We start from the raw sequence: 23,495 nt of genomic DNA, 5'->3' as shown, positions 1-23,495 counted from the left end.
TAGGCGAAAATTGTAAGGTTTTTCCGTCACGGCCCTCTTTTGTTTGAATTCTTACTCTAGAATAAGCCTACTTTTACCGACTTCTTGGTAACAGCGACGATCCGGGTTCGATCCCCGGAAGTGTATGCAGTTATAATTTTATTATTATAGTACCCGGGCGACCGAGCTTTGCTCGGTTCTAACTATTTATTGTAATATGGTGGTGTATAGGTGATAATCTTAAATACATTTTTTTAATAAATTAAACTTGTCTAAAACAATAAAAATTTAAAAAAATATATAAACTTGAACATATAAAAAAAAGAAACAAAAGTTAGTCACCGGGCGAGATTCGAACCCGTAACACTCGCTTAGCAGTCCGCGTCTTAACCCGCTGGACCAGACGGACAGTGGCTTGCAACACGAAATTAGCGACCATATTCTGCGTCGAAAGAAAAGAAAATATATATCTTATACCTTTAAACGATCAATTCTTGTATATATATATATATATATATATATATATATATATACAGTAGAATTCATTTATAACGACGTCGCTTATAACGACTAACCGTTTTAAGCGTCGATATTATTTACTCAAGTTCGGTTTAATACATAATTACATACATATGTAAATAGTATCCGTTTTATACGTCATCCGGTTATTACGACATAATATCGCCGGTCCCTTGAAGGTCGTTATATCCGGATTCTACTGTATATATATTTCTGTGATCCCGGAAACGGCTCTAACGATTTCGCTGAAATTTGGTATATGGGGGTTTTTGGGGGTATACAATCGATCTAGATTAGTCTTATGTTTGGGAAAACGCGTGTTTTCGAGTTTTCATGCGTTTTTCTTACGACGCAGAATATGGTCGCTAATTTCGTGTCGCCGGCCACTGTCCGTCTGGTCCAGCGGGTAAAGACGCGGACTGCTAAACGAGTGTTACGGGTTCGAATCTCGCCCGGTGACTAACTTTTTTTTTTTTTTATGTTCAAGTTTATATATAATTTTTTAATTTTTATTGTTTTAGACAAGTTTAATTTAGTAAAAAAATGTAGTTAAGATTATCACCTATACACCACCATATTACAATAAATAGTTATAACCGAGCAAAGCTCGGTCGCCCAGGTACTAAATATATATATACAAGAATTGCTCGTAGGTATAAGATACGTCACTCACGCATTTTTACCTTTTAAAATGTATGTTTGTATGATATAACTAATTTCTATCAGCTATCTCAGAGGTCGAGAGCCGTATGCGGTTTTGTCTAAATTTACGTACCCTTGTGTATGTGGTATATAGTTCAACTTAAAAATACGTGTAGGCAGGAGGTTAAATCAATATTTGTGACTTTTTTTTTTGACTCTGAGATTCTTATATAGTAATCTATCTCGTTACTTACTTGAAAAGGTAGTTTGTCTTCCTGTTCTAGACTAGAAAGTAACGTTTTCTCGGCACATCCCCGAATGTACTCGAACGACTCCTGATCTTGATACACGCAGAAGTAACCTGTGAAAAGTACATAAAAGGTTAATATACATTTATAATTCTACTTCATTTTTTCTATGAGCAAAGTTAAGAAACGTAGTATGAGAAACCTTTATTATCGGAACCCCACCAAGTTGGCAGTTTTTTCGAAACACACAGTGGGAAAAATAGATATCATTGAGATTAGCCAGGTTCGGTAATGATTTTTTGAATCACCGAAAAGCGACTGGTACCAGTCAAAGTGAGTTCCGAGCAAGTTAATTGAACCCACGAACTTCGGTTCGGAATGCACTTACCATTAGGCGTGAAGTCATTAATATTAGTAGTTTCAGCACTAAAGTAGTCAGTCCGGACTCTTTGCTCAACACGCCACAACTGATTCTGCACGGGCACCCGTTTGTCAGTCGCAGCAAGCTATCAGACGCCTGCCGAATTCTCCTGCTACTCCCTGCACCTGAACAGATGGAAACCGTGCGGCTATCCACTAGGATACCAATGTCTCTTAAAATACACTTACCGTTAGGTGTAAAGTCGTCAATATTAGTAGTTTCAGCACTAAAGTCGTTAGTTCGTACTCGCTGCTCGACGTGCCACAACTCATTAGGCACGGATACCCGTTTGTCAGTCGCAGTAAGCTAGCACACGCTTGCCAAGTTTTCCTGTTACTCTGCACCTAAACCGTGCCGCTATCCACTAGGATAACAATGTCTCTTAGACTACACTTACCGTTAGGAGTAAAGTCGTCAATATTAGTAGTTACAGCACTAAAGTCATCAGTCCTGACTCGTTGCTCAACGCGCCACAACTGATTTTGCACGGACACCCGTTTGTCAGTCGAAGCAAGCTAGCAGACACCTGCCGAATTCTCCTGCTACTCCCTGTACCTAAACAGATGGAAACCGTGCGGCTATCCACTAGGATACCAATGTCTCTTAGAATACACTTACCGTTAGGTGTGAAGTCATCAATATTAGTAGTTTCAGCACTAAAGTCGTCAGTCCGGACTCGCTGCTCGACGCGCCACAACTGATTCTGCACGGACACCCGTTTGTCCGAGTCGCAGCCGGCGAGCAGACGCTTGCCAAATTCTCCTGCTACTCCTTCGACCTAAGTGATAAAGAATGTAGTGAGAAGAAATTAGTTTTCAAGCAGTTATCGTAGCCGTATGGACAATTGCAATTTGAAGTAATTATATATCTCATGGCGACTGTACAAGTGTTACTTACGCCCAGTATGATGACGTAGATCTGGTCGGAGTCCGTGGTGAGCGCCCAGGGCGCCGCCGGCGGCCCCGCGTGGCACTGCGACTCGCCCGTGGACGTCAGCGAACTGACCATCATTCAGATAGATTACAACATGCTAACTAAGGCTAACAACCAGTTAAATCTTCACGTGTAGTATGAATTTTATTATAGTATGAAACGAAGGATTTTTCATTACATTCGAAAAGATCTTATTCCATGCAAGTGTACTGAAGGACAAAAGCCTATATTGTTCCCGCGGGAGTTATGGTTTTGAAAAAAAGCTATAGCCTAGGGAGTTATCGTTTTTTTTATGTCACGAGTTTTAAGTTTAAAATACTGACGTTTATAATGTAATATTGTTGTTTATGTATAAAAATATTTAATTTGATTAGTTTAACAGCTGTTGAATAGTACATTACTACAGAGGACGGGAAACTAAGGGTTGCAGGCCAAGGAGATATAGACGGCCGAGCGTAGCGAGGTCGAATAGGGATACGCGGCCGGCAACCCCGTATAGAAATGACAATATCGCGGGCGAATGTTCAAAATGTCATCGTATTTAAGAATTATTCCGCTTAAAATTTAGTTTTCTTCCTCCAACCTGTGGCTGTCGGGAATTACCACTCTCGTTTTCAAATTTTCACAATGTACTATTGTAGCTATGTCAGCCATTAGAGCCATGTAATAATGAGGAGAATAAAGTTTTTTATCTAAATATCATTTGCCTTACCCGACTCTGGTGTTCAGTATGACAGGTAGAGTAGCATCGAGGCAGTTGGGTCCGGCGGGACAATGCTCACGCATCGGACAATGCACGAAGCCCAGATGTTGAAATAACATCAGCTTGCGATCTTGCTCCATACGGTCCAGCATCTTATATCTGAGGAGAAAGCATGATTTGCATTTGGTTGGCGTAGGGAAATTTTTAAATGTAATAGTTTTGTCTTTTTTTATCTCAATGCCATATAGCAGAGATAAAGCATTCCCAGTACTCGATTCCCGTTGGCTATTCTAGGACCAATAAGTACATGACCCTAACTAACTGCTTTGGCTCAGCGATCCAAAAAGAATCTTGGCCTCCGAAACGAGAGAACGCCACCTGTCCCGATCCAGCGCGGTTTCCTGCTATGAATTGGCATTCAGCCGCCGCAGGTCCGCCTCCACGACATCACACCAGCGGTACCTGGGGCGCCCGATCGGTCCCTACAGATCCCTACAGATTTTAAATTGTATCTAGCTTGCCTACGAATTTGGTGCCCCGCTACAGGTACATGATCATAATTACCTGAAGTCATCTTGTAAAACATCAGTTATCTCCTTGATATCCTCCTGAGTTATAGTGCCAGTTGGTGAGATGCTCTTGAAGTGGTAGAAAAGATCAGCATGCTCTAATAGGAGCTCCTGTAATTAAAAATACATATTTTCTTAAATACGTATTGCTATTTGACTCTTTGAGGCGATGCATAGATAAACAATAAAATTGTTTCCCGAAACCCGCGTTCATGCCGATACTTTGCGCTAGCTTATTCTATAAGGTCGTATATTCTATAAGGCAACACGGGTTTTACCGTTTAAAGTAAAAAACAAGAATTAATCTTAAAACACAACTACATAATTGAAGTGTGTGCTTAGGCTAATCTACATGGAAAATTTAGAGGCTCGAATCGGTCCCATTTGCCTGTACAGTGAAAATGTTTGTGTTAAAAGAGTCATCTTTGATACGATTTTCTCTGCTATAAATGTTAACCAATATCGTGTAACGACAACTACAGAAATAAAGTCGATGCCATGAATAACCAGTTCATCAAACAATACCACGCTGGTGAGCGCGCTCCTCTTCGCAGGCTCGTTCATACTTACAACACACATTGTAACCATGTGGATATTTTTGGCTGCAGTACTGGTGTATATAAAAAACTTGTAATAGATGTACTTAGAGATAATAAGTAAATGTAACATCTACTGATATGAAGCGAAAAAAAATTGTAACTATTCAATATTAAAGTAACACTGCATGCACTGTTAACTGTTAAGCGTTAAGGATTATTTTATCTTCTTCATGAATTTATCAATGTCAATGCCTCCCGGAGCCTTAAGCTCCAGTGTTGTAAAACTTGTAAAAAAAATTCTCCGAATAATCTAACTAATTGTACCTAATTAATAAGTGGTGAACGGTGTTGGTCACACATACTGTAAACAGTGTTTAAAATACTTTATTATTATATTAAGACTTTCTTATAGTGACTGTTTGTTTAACTACATAAAAAAAAAAAAACACAATACAATACAATTACAATATTGCTCAAAGGTTAACTGGAAGAGACCCCTGAAAGGCATAAGTTCGCCTTTGTACAAATGATGTGTGTTCGTTCCTGTTTTATGTTTCTTTTTGTACAATAAAGTGTTTTACTACTACTACTACTACTACTACTTTCACGAGTTTTGTAAAGCTGGCCATACACACTAGGGTATGCCTGCGCAGTCTTACCAACTGCACAGGTAAAACGGCGCGTGTGTAGCATTCGTCTGTGCAGTTTCCTATACAGCTTCGCCTGTGCAGTTGAACTGTACAGGCAAAACTGCGCAGGCATACCCTAGTGTGTATGGCCAGCTTTATTGCTAAGATAAATCAAGATACCAAACGCCACAATGTACAATGCATCGTCAAAGTTTCTCTCACTATAATCAAAGTTTCTTTCATCTCAATTTTAAAATATACTGAAATAACTACTTGAAAACGATGGGGTTCACTAATGATCAATTAACAGTGTGGACGCTAGTATTATTAATCAACCAACATCAGCCTTAGGAATACAATAAATTGATACCATCGATATGGTCTGATGATGGGGCTCTGCAGGGGAAACTCTTCAATAACTATTATTCGTTTGGAGGAGTTTAACATTATGGGGGCGTATAAAAATCAAACTGTTACCGAGCTAACTCTAGAGAGTAGTTAACTCTATGGCTGCTGCTCGACACAACGCTAGCACATCTGCGCAGACACCATTTTCCATAGCGCTGACACCGAAGCTCAGGACAGTAGTGTGTGGTCTTATACCCCAAATTTACTGAACTGTAAGTTATGTTTAAAGCTTCGTAGCACTCCTTGGCCATAAGGACTCGCACTTCGGATACCATGGCCTCGTTGGCCCAGTTTCAGTTTCAGTTTCTTTATTGGTAAAAAAAAAATATTTTACAGGTCACACAGGTACATTTGAAATTATGCTAGTTATACATAATTCTAGATAAAAATTAACAGGTGAAAGTTTACGGTTCCTTAATTTTAAAAATAATCGTGCAATTGTTATTACAATATTTTTTTAAATTATCTCCTTCATAAAATCATCGACAGAATAACATGCTTGGTCTAGTAGTAAACATTTAAGTTTTTTAGCGAATATTGAGTCGCTTTCAATCAATTTAATGTCATTAGGAATTTTGTTGTATATTTTGGGCCCAATAACACTGAGAGAAGCCCTAAGACTAATACACCCGATTTACTAACCTGCAAGTTATGTTTAGCCCGCTGCTGTATATGTCTCTGATGCTGGTCATACACCCGCTGTTGCTGCTCCTCCGACAGAGCTTCGTAACACTCCCTGCCCATGAGGAGGACTCGCACTTCGGACAGCTGCTTGCCGGGAGTTACGTAGCCGGTTTCTTCGAGTAGCCGCTTGAATTGTTGGCACCATCTAAAATATTTTAAATTGCGTTAATGTGCGATACATATTATTGTATTGTAGACTAGACACGTACCACCTAAGATGTCTAAGATCTATACTTAGGATTAAGTGGCAGGACCGTATACCAAACTCTAAAGTTATGCGTCGCTCCGGGATGTACGGCATGGAGGCGCTATTGATGCAGCGTCAGCTCAGGTGGTGTGGCCATGTTCTCCGAATAGACGATCGCCGCTTGCCTAAAGCTATATTCTACTCAGAATTAGCAGAGGGAAAGCGGAAGCACGGCGGTCAATACCTTCGATATAAGGACGTGCTAAAGCGCCACCTAAACGCGTGTGCGATCGATCCTGCACGTTGGGAGGAGCTCGCTGCGAAACGGTCATCTTGGCGATCTACCATCTTCGAATCTTCCAAGTCGTTTGAGGAAAACCGCCTCGGGATATTAGACGTAAAACGGCAACTACGCAAGGATAGACCTAAGCCCTCCTATGTGTATACATACAACGCGGCCGGTCAACTATACTGTTGTGAATGTGAGAGGGTGTTTAAGAGCAAGTTTGGCCTGGCCAGCCACATAAGAGCTCATAAGAGGAAAAACCCTTGATTGCTGAGGTCGCCGTCATCGAAATTTGTATTTAGAGATGAAATAGGGAGGGGCCAGACGACCGAATGAGATGCACTTATGGACCTTTTAGATTTAGTGTTAAGATTCTTTATTCTCACTAAGAATTTAACAATTCACTTACACGAGAACTTAAAGTTACACTACAAACATAGAGAGTATTTAAACATACAGTAAAATAAAATCTGCCGATACACTTAAACAAAACAAGGTGATTAGTGGTGCAACTTTCAGTAGGAGTAGCAGAGCAAAGCTTGTCAGTCACATTTTTTCAAATCCCCACCGTAAATTTTAGTATGGTATATAGTGGGCAACAAATAAACCGACCAAATTACGTAGGTTGTTTTTGGTATGTTTTCAGGAGTGTTAAATTGTAGAAATAGAAAGTTGATAGAAAGCGGCCGTCGGCATCATGTCAAACGATTCCTCAGAGCACAGCCCATTGTACAAGCGGTAGAACACACACAAGGAGGCAAAGTCTCTCTTTAGACTTAACCCTTGGGACGCCTAGTGCCTGATCCGTACCAGTCCTGTCAATTGCCAGAGGGTCTTCAATTTTTGTACCCGTCTACTGCCTAGTCCCGGATCTGTACAAACTGTCTCAACTGCCTTGTGCCTTATCAGTCACCAAATTTATTCTAGCATATTCTAACTTAATTTTGAGATCTAAACACTTACAAATAGAGTTTTATATTACTTGCATTTCAATGCAATATGAGTATAAGTCGCGGCAGTCAACGGGTGCACGTACGCGAGCCTATCCGGCGTTTGAGGGGGATGGGACGAATCCGGCACAAGGCATTTAACGGGTACAAGTATGTTTGTCGGTTCGGCGTTCCAGGGGTTAATGGTTCAATGCCGCTTGTAATAACTGAATGTATTCTAATATGTTGTATGCTTACTCGTAATTCCTCTGTTCCTCTTGAGCGTCATGTAAGAAAGTCTTGAAAACGGAAGCCGCCTCGTTCGTCTCCAGAATCTCGTACGGAATCTTCTGCGACTGTCCCAAAGTCTTTAACAAATGATTTTGTGGTTAAAACACGTTGGTGACACACAAATATAATCAATTTATCGATTTCCAATTACATTTTTTTTTTATACTACGTCGGTGGCAAACAAGCATACGGCCTGCCTGATGGTAAGCAGTCTCCGTAGCCTATGTACACCTGCAACTCCAGAAGAGGGGTCCGGGGTAGATTAATTTGTTTATCCTTATTTAGGGCCTGTTTCACAATGTCCAAGTATTGGATAGCTTATTAACCAATATATTAACTGCCAGATAAATCTTCCTGCAAAACTTAGCACTTTATCTACCTAAGCTTATTTGAAGATTGTGAAACGCCTACGATGACTTTATTCGTCACATAAGTGGCAAGTAGCTTATTCAGGACTTGGACATTGTGAAACAGGCCCTTAGAATCTTATGACAATCAAGAATTAGGAATGTGGGCATAAGGATTATAGGTGTATGCCCCGACCTCTATGCTAGTGTTTTTTTTTATACTATGTTGGTGGCAAACAAACAAGCAAGGTGGCAAGCATTCGGCCTGCCTGATGGTAAGCAGTCTCCGTAGCCTATGGAGGCCTGCAACTCCAGAGGTGTCACATGCGTGTTGCCGACCCTAACACTCCGCACCCTCGTCGAGCTCTGGCAACCTTACTCACTGGCAGGAACACAACACTATTAGTAGAGTCTAGTGTTATTTGGCTTCGTTTTTCTGTAAGGTGGAGGTACTTCCCCAGTTGGGCTCTGCTCTAGATCTGGAATGACATCCGCTGTGCTGTGCCCTACCAAACAAAGCGAGATGACATTGACAATGCCCATACCTCTCTTTTAGACGTAGTTTAAGGACGTACCCGGGTCCTTTGTTAGACACATTTGATATTATGCATCCTGAAACGATTACTGAGCCAAATTCGGTATAGAACAGAAACAGCAACATGGCATTTTAACTTCCTTTCATGAACGTTTTCAAAACAGGTACTGATAATAAGATTATGAACAACGTTTCGACGACCGGTCTGGCCTAGTGGGTATTGACCGTGCCTATGAAGCAGACGGCCCTGGGTTCGAAATAGATGCCCGGTAAGGGCATCTATTTGTGTGATGAGCATAGATATTTGTCATGGGTGTTTTCTATGTATTTAAGTATTTGTATATATTGTATATTTGGTGGTGGTGGTGGTCACCAAAACAAAAGATGTCACAAAAACAATAAAAAAGTTAAAATGGAAATGGTCAGGCCATACAATAAGAGGCAAAGAAAAATGGTCGAAATCGATAATGAACTGGTTCACAGGCCATAAGAAAAGGAAAAGAGGTAGACCATTTAGAAGATGAGTGGACGACATCAAAGCCATAGCAGGAAGCACTTGGACGAGAGTTGCCAAGGATAGAGAGGAATGGAGAAGGTTGGAGGAGGCCTTTTGCCAATAAATGGCACACAGACTAGACTAGAGGAATAAAATATGCAAGAAATGTAGGTAAATTGAAATTTACTTTACTTTCTGGAAGAAAGGATTCTTATCTTCTTATATTATATATATCGTTGTCTGAGTACCTACAACACAAGCCTTCTCGAGCTTAGCGTGAGACTTAGGGCCAGTTGCACCAAACCACCTGCTAACGTAAGCACAGTTCGCTAAATTTTAACGCTTACGTGGGGGTCTTAACTATGTATTGCTAAATAAAATGCGTTGCACCAACTATAAAATAACAGAATGTCGTCGCTAATCGTGTGGCCATACTATAAACGCGTTCCTACCACAAATTTTATGGTAGAATTATTATTTCATATAGCAACCCAGTCATAAATGTCAAAGTTGTCAAATTTTTCAACAACGAGAAAACTTTTGTAGGCGTGAACTAGTTTCTTTTCAGGTTTTAAATCTAAATATTACACAATTTATGCCATGCCAATCATGAATATATTTATGATTATATTAAAAACAATGTATCTTAATGGCACATTAAAGTGAAACTGCTGACTACGATTGTTCAATGTCCAAGTGCTTTCCAAGCTGCAAAACCGAATCAAACAAGGAGCTGCATTGCCCGGTAAGTTATCTTATTAGTTTAATACGTATCCCTAACTACTTTCAGAGCCCTAAGCACAAGGAATGACCTAAGCTACCTACGACTATAACCCAAATACGGACAGTTGGGGTAACATTTCCAATTACATATATTGTTTACACAATAATACATAACTGTTAGTTCTGGTAGTAGCAGATATTCAAGTTACTTTTGTACTTTAATTTAAACCTGCTTGACCTAAGCATTTTTCAATGGTTTTGCCATTGGTTGAAATGGATCACAATATATTTTTATGCATAATAATTTCATATTACTTTCTTTTCAGGTTTGATATACACCATTTGATATGAAATACAAGATGAATGTTACACACAAGTGAATCGATTCAAGAAATCCAAGCATCATACACTAGATTAACTGGAAAAACTTGTTGCGAAAAATAAAGTATTATAAATATTATCTGTATTTCATTTTTGACAATAAAATATATTTTTAGTTACCTTATCTTACTTTATTTTCTACCTCACACTAAATCTTTTTTAGGTAGTGACTAATGGAGGTAAAAGGTTATCCGGAGAGAAATCAACAACTCATTGACATATATTATTTCACAATTATATTTAAGTGCCTACTTATTATATTTTCTGTCATACTGGTAACTTCACTTGTTTATTCCAACTATTCTTTATGAGGGTGATCATTTATGATAAAACATGCATGGGCTGTTGAAAAACTGGTATGGGGAAAATAAATAAAATCAATCTGAGGGCCCCTTCTTATGACTGAATTTAGAGCTATTTAGGTATGTTCGGTTTTGAATGATGATTTATAGGGACTGGGTAGGTTAATATGTAGGTAGGGTATTGTGTAGTTAGATTTAAAAATAATGGGTTCACACATTCTCTAAAGTATGTCCTGATGCTCTATTGCTATTTAAGACCTATGGATTATATTTTTTACCAATTTACTGTTATGTTATTTCCAATACATGGCTAGGGTTACATACAATTTTTACATTGTAATTTATTTATATGCAGAAGATAAGACAGAAGGCAAGCCATATTATATTTTATCTAACCCAGGTATTGGCATTTATAAATGTTGTCCAGTAGGAAAGGAAACAACTAAGATGGTCAGCTCTTTATCATTTGTCACCATGCCGCCTGTCACGTTCTAACAATTATGTAATCGCGAAAGTGACAGGCATAGTGACAAGTGATAAAAATGGAACCATGCTGCCACCGCAGGTTATACCTATTAAACTACTCAGTTGTTCTCATGTATATTCGATATTTCCAGAATAATTACTTTATTAGGCTCGGAGGCCACTATTGCCTAGACACAGTAAGAGATCCTTTGGCTTAGTATCAAGGTAAGTATGCTAGGGCATGCCGAGGTATCCCTCAGACAAACAAATGCTAAGAACACCTTGGCGTGTCTAAGACACTGTGGTAAACCTGAAAATGCCAGAGGGATACCTTGACATTCACAGACCTTATGGAGCTGTGAATTGTTAAATCTAATTGTAACTTTGTATTCTAATAAATAAAATAATATAATCATGACTATGTAACTGACTGGAAAATCTTAGCATGCAAAAGACTGTACAGCTGTAGGTATTTTTCATTTAGAAGAAACACAAATGTTCAAATTCAAATTGCACTTGTAGTAGTTAATAATCACTGGGTTTATTATAACAAGTTTTTCAAAATTTCTGTTATGAATTTAAATATAAATAGCACCATAAATAAAACTATTTTTAGTTCATTACTTGCAAAGTTGTTGTTTCTAGGGTTAATGAATAAGATATTTTGTAAAAGTAAAAAAACACAAGCAAGTATGTATGAATTGAAGTATTATAATCAGTTTTACATTACACAGTTTGCTCACTTATATATAACCTATTAAGCCGACTGGCCGATTTCATATTCATCATCTTGTTTTATGTGCGTTTATAGTTATGAATATAGTTCAGTTCTGTTGTGGGTTACGATTTTCAGAGGCCGACTTTGTATATGTTTCTAGTTGTCATCTCGCTGTTTTCGAATATCATAGTTAGGCCATCAGTATTTCCAAGGGATATAACATTCTTATCTTGATTCCAATAAACAGAGAGCGTTTTAAATTGATTTTAATGACCAGTGTGTCGATAAATAATGTTCATTACATGCCGTCGAGTTTCACTTTATGTGACGTATTTGTTAGCCTGTGATAGCAGCAATCTGGTCTTATCCTCAACTAAAACTCATTTTGCACTCAATTTCAATTTAAAACACACCTTTTCTGTAAATATTCAGTACAAATTAATGTATTTTATGAAACACAAGTCGTCTCGCAACTAAAATGACATTTAAAACCAGTATGTGAACTGTCACACGTTTTTGCGTTTAGATATTTCCACCTTTTTATTGTTATAAATATATTTATAATATTTAACATTACTTTTTTACTCAAATTATTTAAAAATCAAACATAAATTCGTGAAATACGGAGAATTTCCAAAAAGTGCCGCCATATTTATCGAACGACTTTGCTGTTAACCAGTGGTCTACCACCGGTTAAGGGCAGCGTAACTTTTTAACGGACACATAGCGTGGTGCAACCCAAATATGCAGTTAGCATTCGCTAGCGCCATTTTTACACATGATCAGTACATCAAATGGGCATGGTGCAACTGGCCCTTAGTCACTCTGTGTAATAGTGTTCTATAATTTGTATTGATTAGTTATTATTTATTTCTGATCGTCGTACTTGACTTTACCTGGTATCTGTTAGCTCGCTCTCCAACCGGCAGGGTATCTTGATGCTGGAGTTCGTCTGAACCCGACTCGGAGCCCGACTCGGTGCATCGGGCTCCGCTGAAGTACACGGAAAAGTCCCTATGGGAGCGTAGCTGCCGGACCACCATCGGCCAATCACTAAAAAAAAACAGTTATTCGTTTTGAAACAAAGGACAGGTTAAACTTTTTTTTAAACTTGAAAATTGACTTTCTTCATACAATAAGACCTCTTGCAAATTCCAGCGTCATATAAAATTTTAACACCTCCTTCGCAAAATCAGTTGTGTAGTTTCGACGTTACGGAGAAACACACAAATTAGGTATATTGGTATGTTTCATAGTTTAAAACTAAAATCATAACGCGTAGTGGTATATACAGGGTTCTTTTTGAACAGCTAGCCATATTTGAAATAAAATAAAAAAAACAACGAGTTGCACTCCGGGAGTGCCGGCAGAAGTGAAAACTTGAACATAATGTTGTGCATTTTTGATATTTTGGAATGGTTAGGGAATAATAATGCACGAATTGCTTTAATTATCAGTATAAAAGTACAATCATTTATTGCGCTGTCGTACACAAACATGACAATTTATATTACATTAAAAATGTAACACTTCAGAACTATTACAATTATTTAACATTAAAATGTTTATCTCTCAGAAAAATCAACATCCATCCACAATTTCCACGACTCTTACACCATCAACATTACTAGAACCATCATGGAGTTTTTAGATCAGGTCACGTGTCCGTCTTACGAATTTTCAATTTGACGAATTTGTTGGCCACGTGACCTGTCGCGAGTTTAACTTGATAAAGTAAGGAGATAATCCCTCCGAAAGAAAAAAAAATGTGAAAAAAATCGTGGAAGTAGAGCTTAAGAAAGACATTAAATGAAAACTATAGCGGACATGATTAGTTTAGCTGTTTTAGAGGTATCGCAAAAAGTTTCCCCTTCATACTAAAAAGACGTACATCCACAGTTCATCCCTTGGTTAACAATCTACTATACTTTAAGCTCCAGTTTAGCTTATTGTGACGGAAGAATAACTACGGAACCCTACTCTGAGCATGGCCGACATGCTCTTGGCCGGTCTATTATTTCTTAGTGGTAAGTGAGATAGACATATAAGAGTGTCTTGATAACGCTATACCCCGCCTCCGAGCGCGTACTTTGACGATGACCAAGTACGCGTTGAATATTCAGATTTCTGAAAGTGGGTACAAATTTAAAAATAAAATAAAATATTTCACTAAGATTTTTTTAGGGACTTTAGCAATTTAAATTACCGCATCGCTAACAGCTCGAAAAAAGCTTGTATGTTGTGGGCAGATCTTAGAATTGATCATTTCATGAAATAATCGGTTGGTCTGGCCAAATCATGAAAAAGTCAAAACTTAACCTAACCATATCATGAAATGACCAATTCTAAAATGGCATTTCATATTTGACGACCAGTTTGGCCTAGTGGGTAGTGACCCTGCCTACGAAGCTGATGGTCCCGGGTTCAAATCCTGGTAAGGGCATTTATTCGTGTGATGAGCATGGATGTTTGTTCCTGAGTCATGGGTGTTTTCTATGTATTTAAGTATTTATAAATATTTATATATTATATATATATCGTTGTCTAAGTACCCTCAACACAAGCCTTATTGAGCTTACTGTGGGACTTAGTCAATTTGTGTAATAATGTCGTATAATATTTATTTATTTATTATACGATCAAATTCTATGTGAATTTACCACAACCTATACTGATGAATTGATGATTTTGGGGTCGTGATTCCGAACGTCATAAACAAATTTCCACAAAATCGCGAAACTGAATCTAATGTACATTCTTGAGGGCCCAAAGTAGACCAAATGTATGGGCCCAGAAGTATATTTTTTTTTCACGATGTTCATATCAGTCCCATGAGAAACCTTGTGCAGTGTTATTATCTTAATAATTTTTTGACATTCCGACCCCTAAATCACCCAGTATAAGCGTATCTCTCGTAAATCAAGTGTCCAGTTGAAGGTTAGCTTAGCCTTAAGGAGCTATTTCTTTTGGGCAAGGAACTCTATAGAGTTACACTTTAGCGATATTCTTGCCAAAAAAAACAATACTCAGTTGCAGTAAATAGTAAGCGCAGTAAGTTACTTCTCATTCAACTCTTCAGTGGGCAGCTGCATCCGCGCCAGCACCTGGGGCAGCTTGGCCAGTTGTTTACGAAGCTTCTTGGCTGACTTCTCTTCCTTCAACCTTCGGACGTGGCGACGGAACACCACCTGCATATTTAAATGTTGTTTAGGGTTGTTAAAAATTATATAAATGGCGTCTAATTACTATAATGAAATCAGTCATTTAACGATTTTAGTGATTACTCAGTTAAAGATAAAGGTAAAAAATGTTTATACAAAAGAATAAATAAACATTGCACGTGAGAAAAAAACACACTTAAGCTAATTACACAAAACCTTCACAATTTTTTTTACTTCATATATATAGTATGTGATTTTGTGGTCTAGGCAATGGGTACCAGTCTGAGTTTTATGCTAGGTTTATGTAGATATATACCCAGCACTTATTTTCAGACGGGTCCTTTTTTTGACAGGTCGGTCCTTACATATTCAGAATGCAGAAAACCCAGTACCTACACTGGTCATAATATATGCGATCGGCGGGGTTGCTTATGTGTATGTGTGTGTCTGTGTGTGCGTGCGGGCGTGCGTGTGTGTGTGTGTGTGTGTGTGTGTGTGTTTGTGTGTGTGTGTGTGTGTTTGTGTGTGCTCGCGTGTGATTTCTTGTATGTGTTTTTAATTTAAACCCTAGATCTACATTAATAGTTAGGCTTACCTGGGTGCCATCGTTTCCAAACTGCTGCACGAATTTCACCCATTCTGGATGATGACACAGTCTCTTACTGACTGCGGACCACATCTCTCTAAGAAAAGAACAAATAAAATGTTGAAATAAAGATAAACGCGAAAAAAATTATGCAGACATCTTAACTCTCAACTGGCTTAAGGTGGTTCGACTAGGTTACCCAAAGCTTAAACCTCACTAGATGGCGCCACAATTGCAAATTTTGAGTTTTAATTTTTTTGTGGAGTAGTCTTGGTATTTCTATACTGTAAATTATGTTTAGCGCACTCTTTAAATAAATATTGAACTATTACAACAAACATTGAGCACTTCATTGTACAAAAACTACCCCTTAATGTCGACAGAATGTTTCTTGACTCTATTTCTAAGTATCACTCACACATTCAAACAGTCTTACTGGGATCCTTGTAGTAGACAATTTGGCACAGCGTGAGTAGGCTTCAATAGCGTTTCGGTATGTACGTGGAAATACATGCAAGAGGATGTGGGTTCGAGACTCATTAATTTTTTTTTTTGTTATCAGTATTATCAAGTACCTATTATTAATAAATTATTTTATGAGAAATATGAGCGTTTTCCATAAAAATATTAAAAATCTGATTCTCACACATCATGATATTTTTGGGTTCTTCCAACTCAGAATCACTAGCATAATCAGTCCTCGTGCTAAAAAAACCCGAAAATTTGTATTGTAATTTTAGTTTTACATTGAAATTTCTTTCACACTAAAATGTGACGTAATGGTATGGATATTTTAGGATATCTTTTTTTAATGCTAGGGTGGAGAAGATTCTAAGTAATAGTAGTTTGTTTCTAAGTAATTTGTAAGTCAGAATTTCCGGATTTTTTTTCAAAAAAAAAACGCTGTTTTGTTGTAAAATTAAAGCAATCCCTTACTGCCCAGCCTTTAAAAAAGTAGGTACTATTTTACAGTAGAATAAAAAAAAAAATTTTACGATACATTTAATTAAATTACAGTGAGTTACAAAATTGCATGGCCTTCTATTTATAACCATTATAAAAAGAAATGAGATATTTACCATGTTTGTTTATATTATTGATTTCCCGATATTTTGACACAACTAGAAGTTTCACACAATGCCTAGAGATAGAAAATTATTTATTTATTTTATTTATTGTCAATTTCATTCAACGGATCACATCATATCCAATTTATGTGTTTATGTATTGCATTGTTTTCTACCTAGTTGGTTATTAAATTCTGTTACTGCAATAATCTTTATCTACATAAAATATACCAACGAAAGTTTAATAAAGTATATATTAAAATGAAGTACACAAAATCAGGAATTACATATGACAATATCATTCAAAATCGCCTCCTCTGGCTTTCACACAGGCCCTCAAACGACGAGGCCAGTCATCAATAGCGGCACGCACGATTGTCATGTCTAATTCCGTCACTGTCTTAACTATGGCCCGCTTGAGGGAGTTAAGATTTGTGTGGGGTTTAGCACAGGCTTTCTCCTCAATAACCTGCTATATGGCATAATCCAGGGGGTTAAGATCCGGGCTGGAGGACGGCCAGTCTTCATGGGCAATAAAGTCAATTTTGTTCCTTCGAAACCAGGGTTGAGTTGTTTTTTGCCTTATGTGCAGGAGCTGAGTCCTGTTCAAAGATCCATGGCTGGTTTTGAAATAGGGTGTGGCTTAAGGGCTTCACTATTGGTTCGAGAACGGTTTTCAGTTTCCGGTTTTCACACCTTTTTCACAGAAATGAATCTGTGTTAGCCCTGAGTATGACACACTCAAAATCATGTTTGGCGGGTGCCCACATTTGTGCAACGCAATAGGGTTGTTTCCATCTACAAATCTTAGGGCATAATTGTATCCCAAAAAATTCTTTTGGATTATAAGAACATGTTAAACTACTTTTAGGGGACCTGTAATGACCATATTTTTGTAAATATTGAATTTAAAATATCTTTTGGCACACGTCACGTGACCAAACTCGAAACGTCATTGAAGATTCTGGTGACGTCACAACTCTCGGATTGACACTGTTGACAGTTAGGCGATTAACAACAAATGATAAATATCAGTTGACAGTTCGTATCTTCTATGTGTGTATGTAGTTATGTGTCAAACCATAAACTGTGACGTCACACAATTTTCAAAGAGCGTTTTGGGCGCGAAAGCATCTGTCAAAATATATTTTGTTAATTTAACATATTTAAAGCCGTTTTTAGTATAAAAGCTGAATTTTAAGCAACTTTTAGTTAATACAGAAAGTAATACAAGCGTTTCAAAAAATTGGAATACGATTCTCTTTTAGGCCCCAATTCATTATAGATACGACGAGATAAGCGTTATGTGTGGTATATAATTATAGCTCACAAATCCACCACATTATGTAATTTTTAATTTTTTCGGTAGCATTTGTTTTAACGGAAATAAAGCGGTTGCAAATCGAGTACCAGAACTTCAGAACAGATATCATTTGATATTTACCAGTCGCTTTTCGGTGAAGGAAAACATCGTGAGGAAACTGGACTAATCCCAACAAGGCTTAGTTTTACCCTCTGGGTTGGAAGGTCAGATGGCAGTGGCTTTCGTAAAAACTAGTGCCTACGCCATATCTTGGGATTAGTTGTCAAAGCGGACCCCAAGCTCCATTGAGCCGTGGCAGTATGCTGGGACAACGCTAGGAAGAAAGAAAGAAATCGAGTAACAGAACTTAGTAACCAACTAGGTATAATAGTTATGATGTAAATGTCCATATCATGTTGGAGTCATATATGTATTAGCCAACTAATTATTCAAGATCAATACACTTAGCTCCCTTAGGTATTCGCCTAAGTACAATCTCGGGCAAAATTGAGTTTTATAAAGGGAACTAGTTTCTAGGTCATATTTTCTATGAATTGATCATTTTTGTAGACTCCAATTACAGTTACACTTTTCCTGGTTTTTCGCGGACCAGAATATCGATGATTTTTGTAACTTGATTTAGACGTTGCTTTCATTTTCAATCCAAAAACACATAAAATCACAATTCAGAACATGCGGCAGCGTTGTTTTCTATCAAGTACCTGAAGCACCAGGGCGGCTACCGGGAAAATCGAAATTCGTCAATTTCGGGCATTTTTCTCTGTCACTCTAATTACGTCTTAGTGAGAGTAAAAGAGAAAGATCCCCGCAATTTGCGAATTTAGGTTTTCGCGGTAGGCCCCCAGGTCCTGTCAAGTTTCAGCAGTGTTGCCAGGTGAGCGGAAGAGAATTATCGTACTTGAGTGTCAATATTATTGTACCGTTGAAAAAAATATCGTACGCCAATCAAAAAGGCAGCCCCTAAAAATGTCTAGCAAAATAAGCTTAAATTTCCAATTAATAATAAAAAAAAGACAATTTTCGTCTAAATTGCGCAAAAAAACTGTTTATGTTTGTGTATTTTTGGGATAGACTCAAACGGTATACAGGAAATTGTGACATTTTAAACTTTAAACTTACACCAAGGAGCCGAACACCCAAAAGATACTAATTTTAGCCTATTTCTGAGAGAAAGTGTCATATTTTGCTTCAAATTACTAGACTTTTAAGGTGGCATCATCCAAGGGCTGAAATTATAGTACTTTAGTGTACGATAATGCTCTTTGGAACATTACGTCATACCGGGGCCCAAATTATCGTACATGTACGACAATTATCGTACGCCTGGTCACACTGAGTGTCAGTGTCGACAGAGTCAGCTAAAAACGCGTCAAACATCGCAACGGCGCGCCGATGGCCGTCCGAGGCGGGGTGGCAACGCCGCAATGTATTTGTACACGACATTTGTCACACACACATGAGTAAAATTTATAAAAATATAACGTTAATTATTGCATGATTTCTGTATGAAACAAAGTTTTTCTATTAATTTAGCGCAAATGAATATTCGAAAGTAGATAGATGCGCAACTATTTATGTAATAATATTGTGTAATTAATTAATAAATAGCGATTGTTTTTTGTATGAAAATCGAACCACCTTAAGGAGCCATTTGAGGGTAGATTTTGTTTACTTTTATTTAAATACCAAAAGATACAGAGTTATAGTTATGACTGTTATGAGTGTAGAAAGTAAACGATTTCAAATAAGGAGTAATTTTTCTGCATGTAACATTTTTAGGATAAACAGGCAAGGTAAGGCTTAATAACATTACATTGAATTTAAAGAAATAAGGTTGAACTGACTTATGGTCCTGGACGTGTATCCTGATGAGCTGAGTGAAAGCCTCCGTGACAAAGTCCAGGGTCTCTCTCCTTATCCTCAGGGCTTCGGCATAATTGGCCACCTGGCAATAGAATAGTACATTGTGCAACGAGGGAGGGTAAATGAAATTTTGGATACGAGGGTGGTAATTCCCGACAGCCGCAGGCTGGAGGGAATTAAAGACCCGAGTTTGCAATATTCTTACCCCCGGAGTTACACACAATGTTTTTCATCACACTTGCGAAGAAAAAACTGAATTCTTAACGAAATAATTCTTAAATACGGTGACATATCAAATATTCGACCGCCATTTTGTACTTTCTTGACAGGTTAGCATCGAGGGCACTCGGCTTGCGGCATTCAGCCACGACTAAAAATTACGTTAAAATATTTTAAACGGCTCTTCAATTAATTAAATTATTTTATTTTAAACATAAACAAATACATTAAATTATAAACGTCAGTATTTTAAAAGTAAAACTCATTTATGCTACTTGGTTTGTATGAATAAGTGACATAATTAAAAAAAATAGCTAGAACTCCCTAGGGAGTTATAGCTTTTTTTCACAATCCATAATTCCCGCGGGAACAAAGTAGGCCTTTGTCCTTCAGTACACCTGTATGAAATAAGAACTTTTTCAAGCAAGTGTGATGAAAATTAAATTGATGTCAATACAAATGTTCATCTTGCCCCTATGTTTCACGTATCCCACCTGATCTTTATAGGTAATTTGTTACAAAAACCCAAAGTATCGGGCCTAAGCTGGAACGTAACTTGAGGATAAAAATAAAATAGAATTGCACTTAATATACAAAAACCAGGACAAATGCGAATTGGACTCGCCCACCGAGGGTTCCGTACTTTTTAGTATTTATTGTTATAGCGGCAACAGAAATACATCATCACGGTTCATGAGATACAGCCTGGTGACAGACGGACGGACAGACAGACAGACAGCAGCGGAGTCTTAGTAATAGGGTTCCGTTTTGCCCTTTGGGTATGGAACCCTAAAAAATATAAACTGAATAGTAACAAACATAAAATCATTATGGTGAAAGGTCCTTAACTTAAGGGCCAACTTATCTTAATTCTCACCTTGCATTTATCAATTATCTGAGCCAGCTGGAAGAACGCTTGATCCACGTTAACATTTTATGACCATTGAGAACTAGACCTTATCACAATAACATAGAGTTCTTTCAACCATTTGAGCCAGTAGAAAGAATGCTTGGTCCACGTTAACATTGTCATAACTCGAGGTCTCGACTGTATGCATCCTTTGAACTCCTTCCATTGTACATATCCCTTGTCTTTTCGTGCTTTTTAAAATTAACCATTGAAAACTAGACCTTATCACAATAATATAAGAGTTCTTACCTTAATTCTCGCCTTGCATTTGTCAACCATCTGAGCCAGTAGGAAGAACGCTTGATCCACGTTAACATTGTCATGACTCGAGGTCTCGACTATAGGTATGCATCCTTTGAACTCCTTCCGCTGAACTAGTCTTTCGGCCTCTCGGACTCCTTGCTCGCAGGCCTCGTCGTTCTTTGCAGTGACCAGGACCACGGGTTTCTTCAGTTTGATGATGTTTTGAAGAATTGCGGCTAGGGTTTCGTTCTGCAGGAAACAAAATATGTGTTAGCAGAACAGAAATCGATTGAAATACACATTAATTCCCAAATCCGTTATACTTTAGAATAAGTGCCTAATGCTGAAGAAGCATGCTCGAAACTATTCTCAAGATATAGATCAATAAAGCCTTGACACAGTAGAAACATATTCCATTACGCTAGCCTGTTAAATATTGACGCAAAACATGACTATCTTTTTATCATTATCACAAGCCTTTGCGTCTATTGCAGACGATTTATGTATCGCTGTGTAGACAACGGGTTTGGTGACTGTGGAGGCCGAGGCGTGAGCGGCACGACCTCTCACATTTTTATTACAAGCTTTTATTTAACTTCACATGTATGTATCTTTGATAGTATTATTAGTGTATAGGAGAACCAGGTATCTTCTGAAACTAGGTAAGAGTAGTCTGAGAATACTGACTGGTATTATGGTCACAATACTCTTAATAGACATCTGAAGATAATGGGCATAAGTAGAGATGCCTCCTGTCCACACTGTGGTAAGGAGGAGACCAGCTTGCACTTACTAGCAGAATGTACTGTGTATGCGGCACCGCGACATGATACATTCGGTAGTGATACACTAAAAGAGAGCGAACTAAAGGATGTCAAACTTAAAGATGTCCTTCTGTTCTGCAGGAAAATGAGAAGATTTGGGGAGAATAGTGGGGGAATGCCGCCGGGACAGTAACCTGCAGCTCCAACTCCAGGGAATTGGGCTGAGTGAACGCAACGAGCGATCGACAGCCCGCCTGCTTCCAGCCGGGCGTCCCTACACTACATCTACATGTATCTTTTTTGCTTGCTTTGTATGTATGTCCTAGAATCTTGCAAGTAAAATTTGACCCACTTCCCGGTTTCTGAAAATTTGCATACATATGTAAGTCGGGTGACAATGCAATATTATGGTACCATCAAGCTGATCTCATGATGGAGACAGAAGGTAACCATAGGAACTCTGTGACAAAACAACGCAACCAAATTGTGTTTGGGGTTTTTAGAATTGTCTCGATGAGTGTTGAGTTGCATGTGGAAAAAAAAGTACAGTCATAGCGATAAAAGCTTGTACCAAAAATTAAATTTTTGCGAAAAACTTATTGGTAGAGAAAGCTCATGCCACCTCAGTCCCGGTTTGCTTTCTACGACACCTTCTACTATCTAACGCATTAAATCAGGCTTGGTCGCATAGCCTTCTCCCCTGCACAACACGCTTGCGCCATCCATCACGGTCTTCAGCTAAGGTTCCCCAGGCATGGTGGTGGCTATTATAATAATCGAGTAAAATAGTGTTAAAAAAATTAATAGAAACTGTCAGAATGCCCTTGCCATCGCCATTGGTTGCAAGCTTCAAGCTTTTATTATTCTGCAGCCTGAGACAGTGTACACCACATTTTTTAGTAGGTATATTTATGATTATCTATGACATATTCTTATTTTATTTCTTATAGTTTTATAAATGATGTATTATAACATACCTGCTTCTCCCAGCTGCGACCCGGCACGAGGCTCACATCATACACGCACAGAAACCCGTCTACAGACAGCTTCCCCTCCGGTATAGTCCGCTGCTCGTATTCCTATAAAATATAAAAAGATATTGATAAAAAAAAAACAACAAAATAATTACTGTCTGTATTGTATGGACTGAAGGTATTTGCGTTTTTGTTTTAAAGGAGTGTAATTATAATTTAGGGTCGTGTTTCTCTTCTAGAGATACTACTATGGAACAAATATTTAGCTGTCAGATCTTCATGTATACAGGGCGTCTCAAGACTATGGGACATCAAAGGAAAGTACCTTAAATATCGTAGATAGGATATTTTGCTGAAAGAAGACTTTATGGTATTTTTAAAAGTCAGTAATTCTGTATTTAAACATTTTCTAAGAATTACTTGCTTCGTCTGGGAATCGAACCGACTTAA

At 38.0% G+C, this 23,495-nt stretch overlaps 1 protein-coding gene across 1 annotated transcript in view; it reads right to left on the bottom strand.

Annotated features, from left to right (window-relative positions):
* Positions 1-23,495, bottom strand: part of LOC133530769 (rho GTPase-activating protein 190) — an 83,219-nt gene that overhangs the window by 50,420 nt on the left and 9,304 nt on the right. The window contains exons 6-18 of the mRNA XM_061868837.1: positions 23,049-23,150; positions 21,314-21,556; positions 19,917-20,017; positions 15,691-15,778; positions 14,995-15,122; positions 12,831-12,987; positions 7,935-8,044; positions 6,233-6,419; positions 4,010-4,125; positions 3,455-3,604; positions 2,707-2,809; positions 2,428-2,587; positions 1,395-1,501 (exon numbers count right to left, since the gene is read on the bottom strand). Coding sequence (XP_061724821.1) covers positions 1,395-1,501; positions 2,428-2,587; positions 2,707-2,809; positions 3,455-3,604; positions 4,010-4,125; positions 6,233-6,419; positions 7,935-8,044; positions 12,831-12,987; positions 14,995-15,122; positions 15,691-15,778; positions 19,917-20,017; positions 21,314-21,556; positions 23,049-23,150 — 1,752 coding nt within the window. The remainder of the gene's footprint in view (positions 1-1,394; positions 1,502-2,427; positions 2,588-2,706; positions 2,810-3,454; positions 3,605-4,009; positions 4,126-6,232; positions 6,420-7,934; positions 8,045-12,830; positions 12,988-14,994; positions 15,123-15,690; positions 15,779-19,916; positions 20,018-21,313; positions 21,557-23,048; positions 23,151-23,495) is intronic.

Source organism: Cydia pomonella, chromosome 23, assembly GCF_033807575.1.
Source record: "Cydia pomonella isolate Wapato2018A chromosome 23, ilCydPomo1, whole genome shotgun sequence".
Taxonomy (NCBI): Eukaryota; Metazoa; Arthropoda; class Insecta; order Lepidoptera; family Tortricidae; genus Cydia; species Cydia pomonella.
This window is presented reverse-complemented; position numbering and strand designations above follow the sequence as displayed.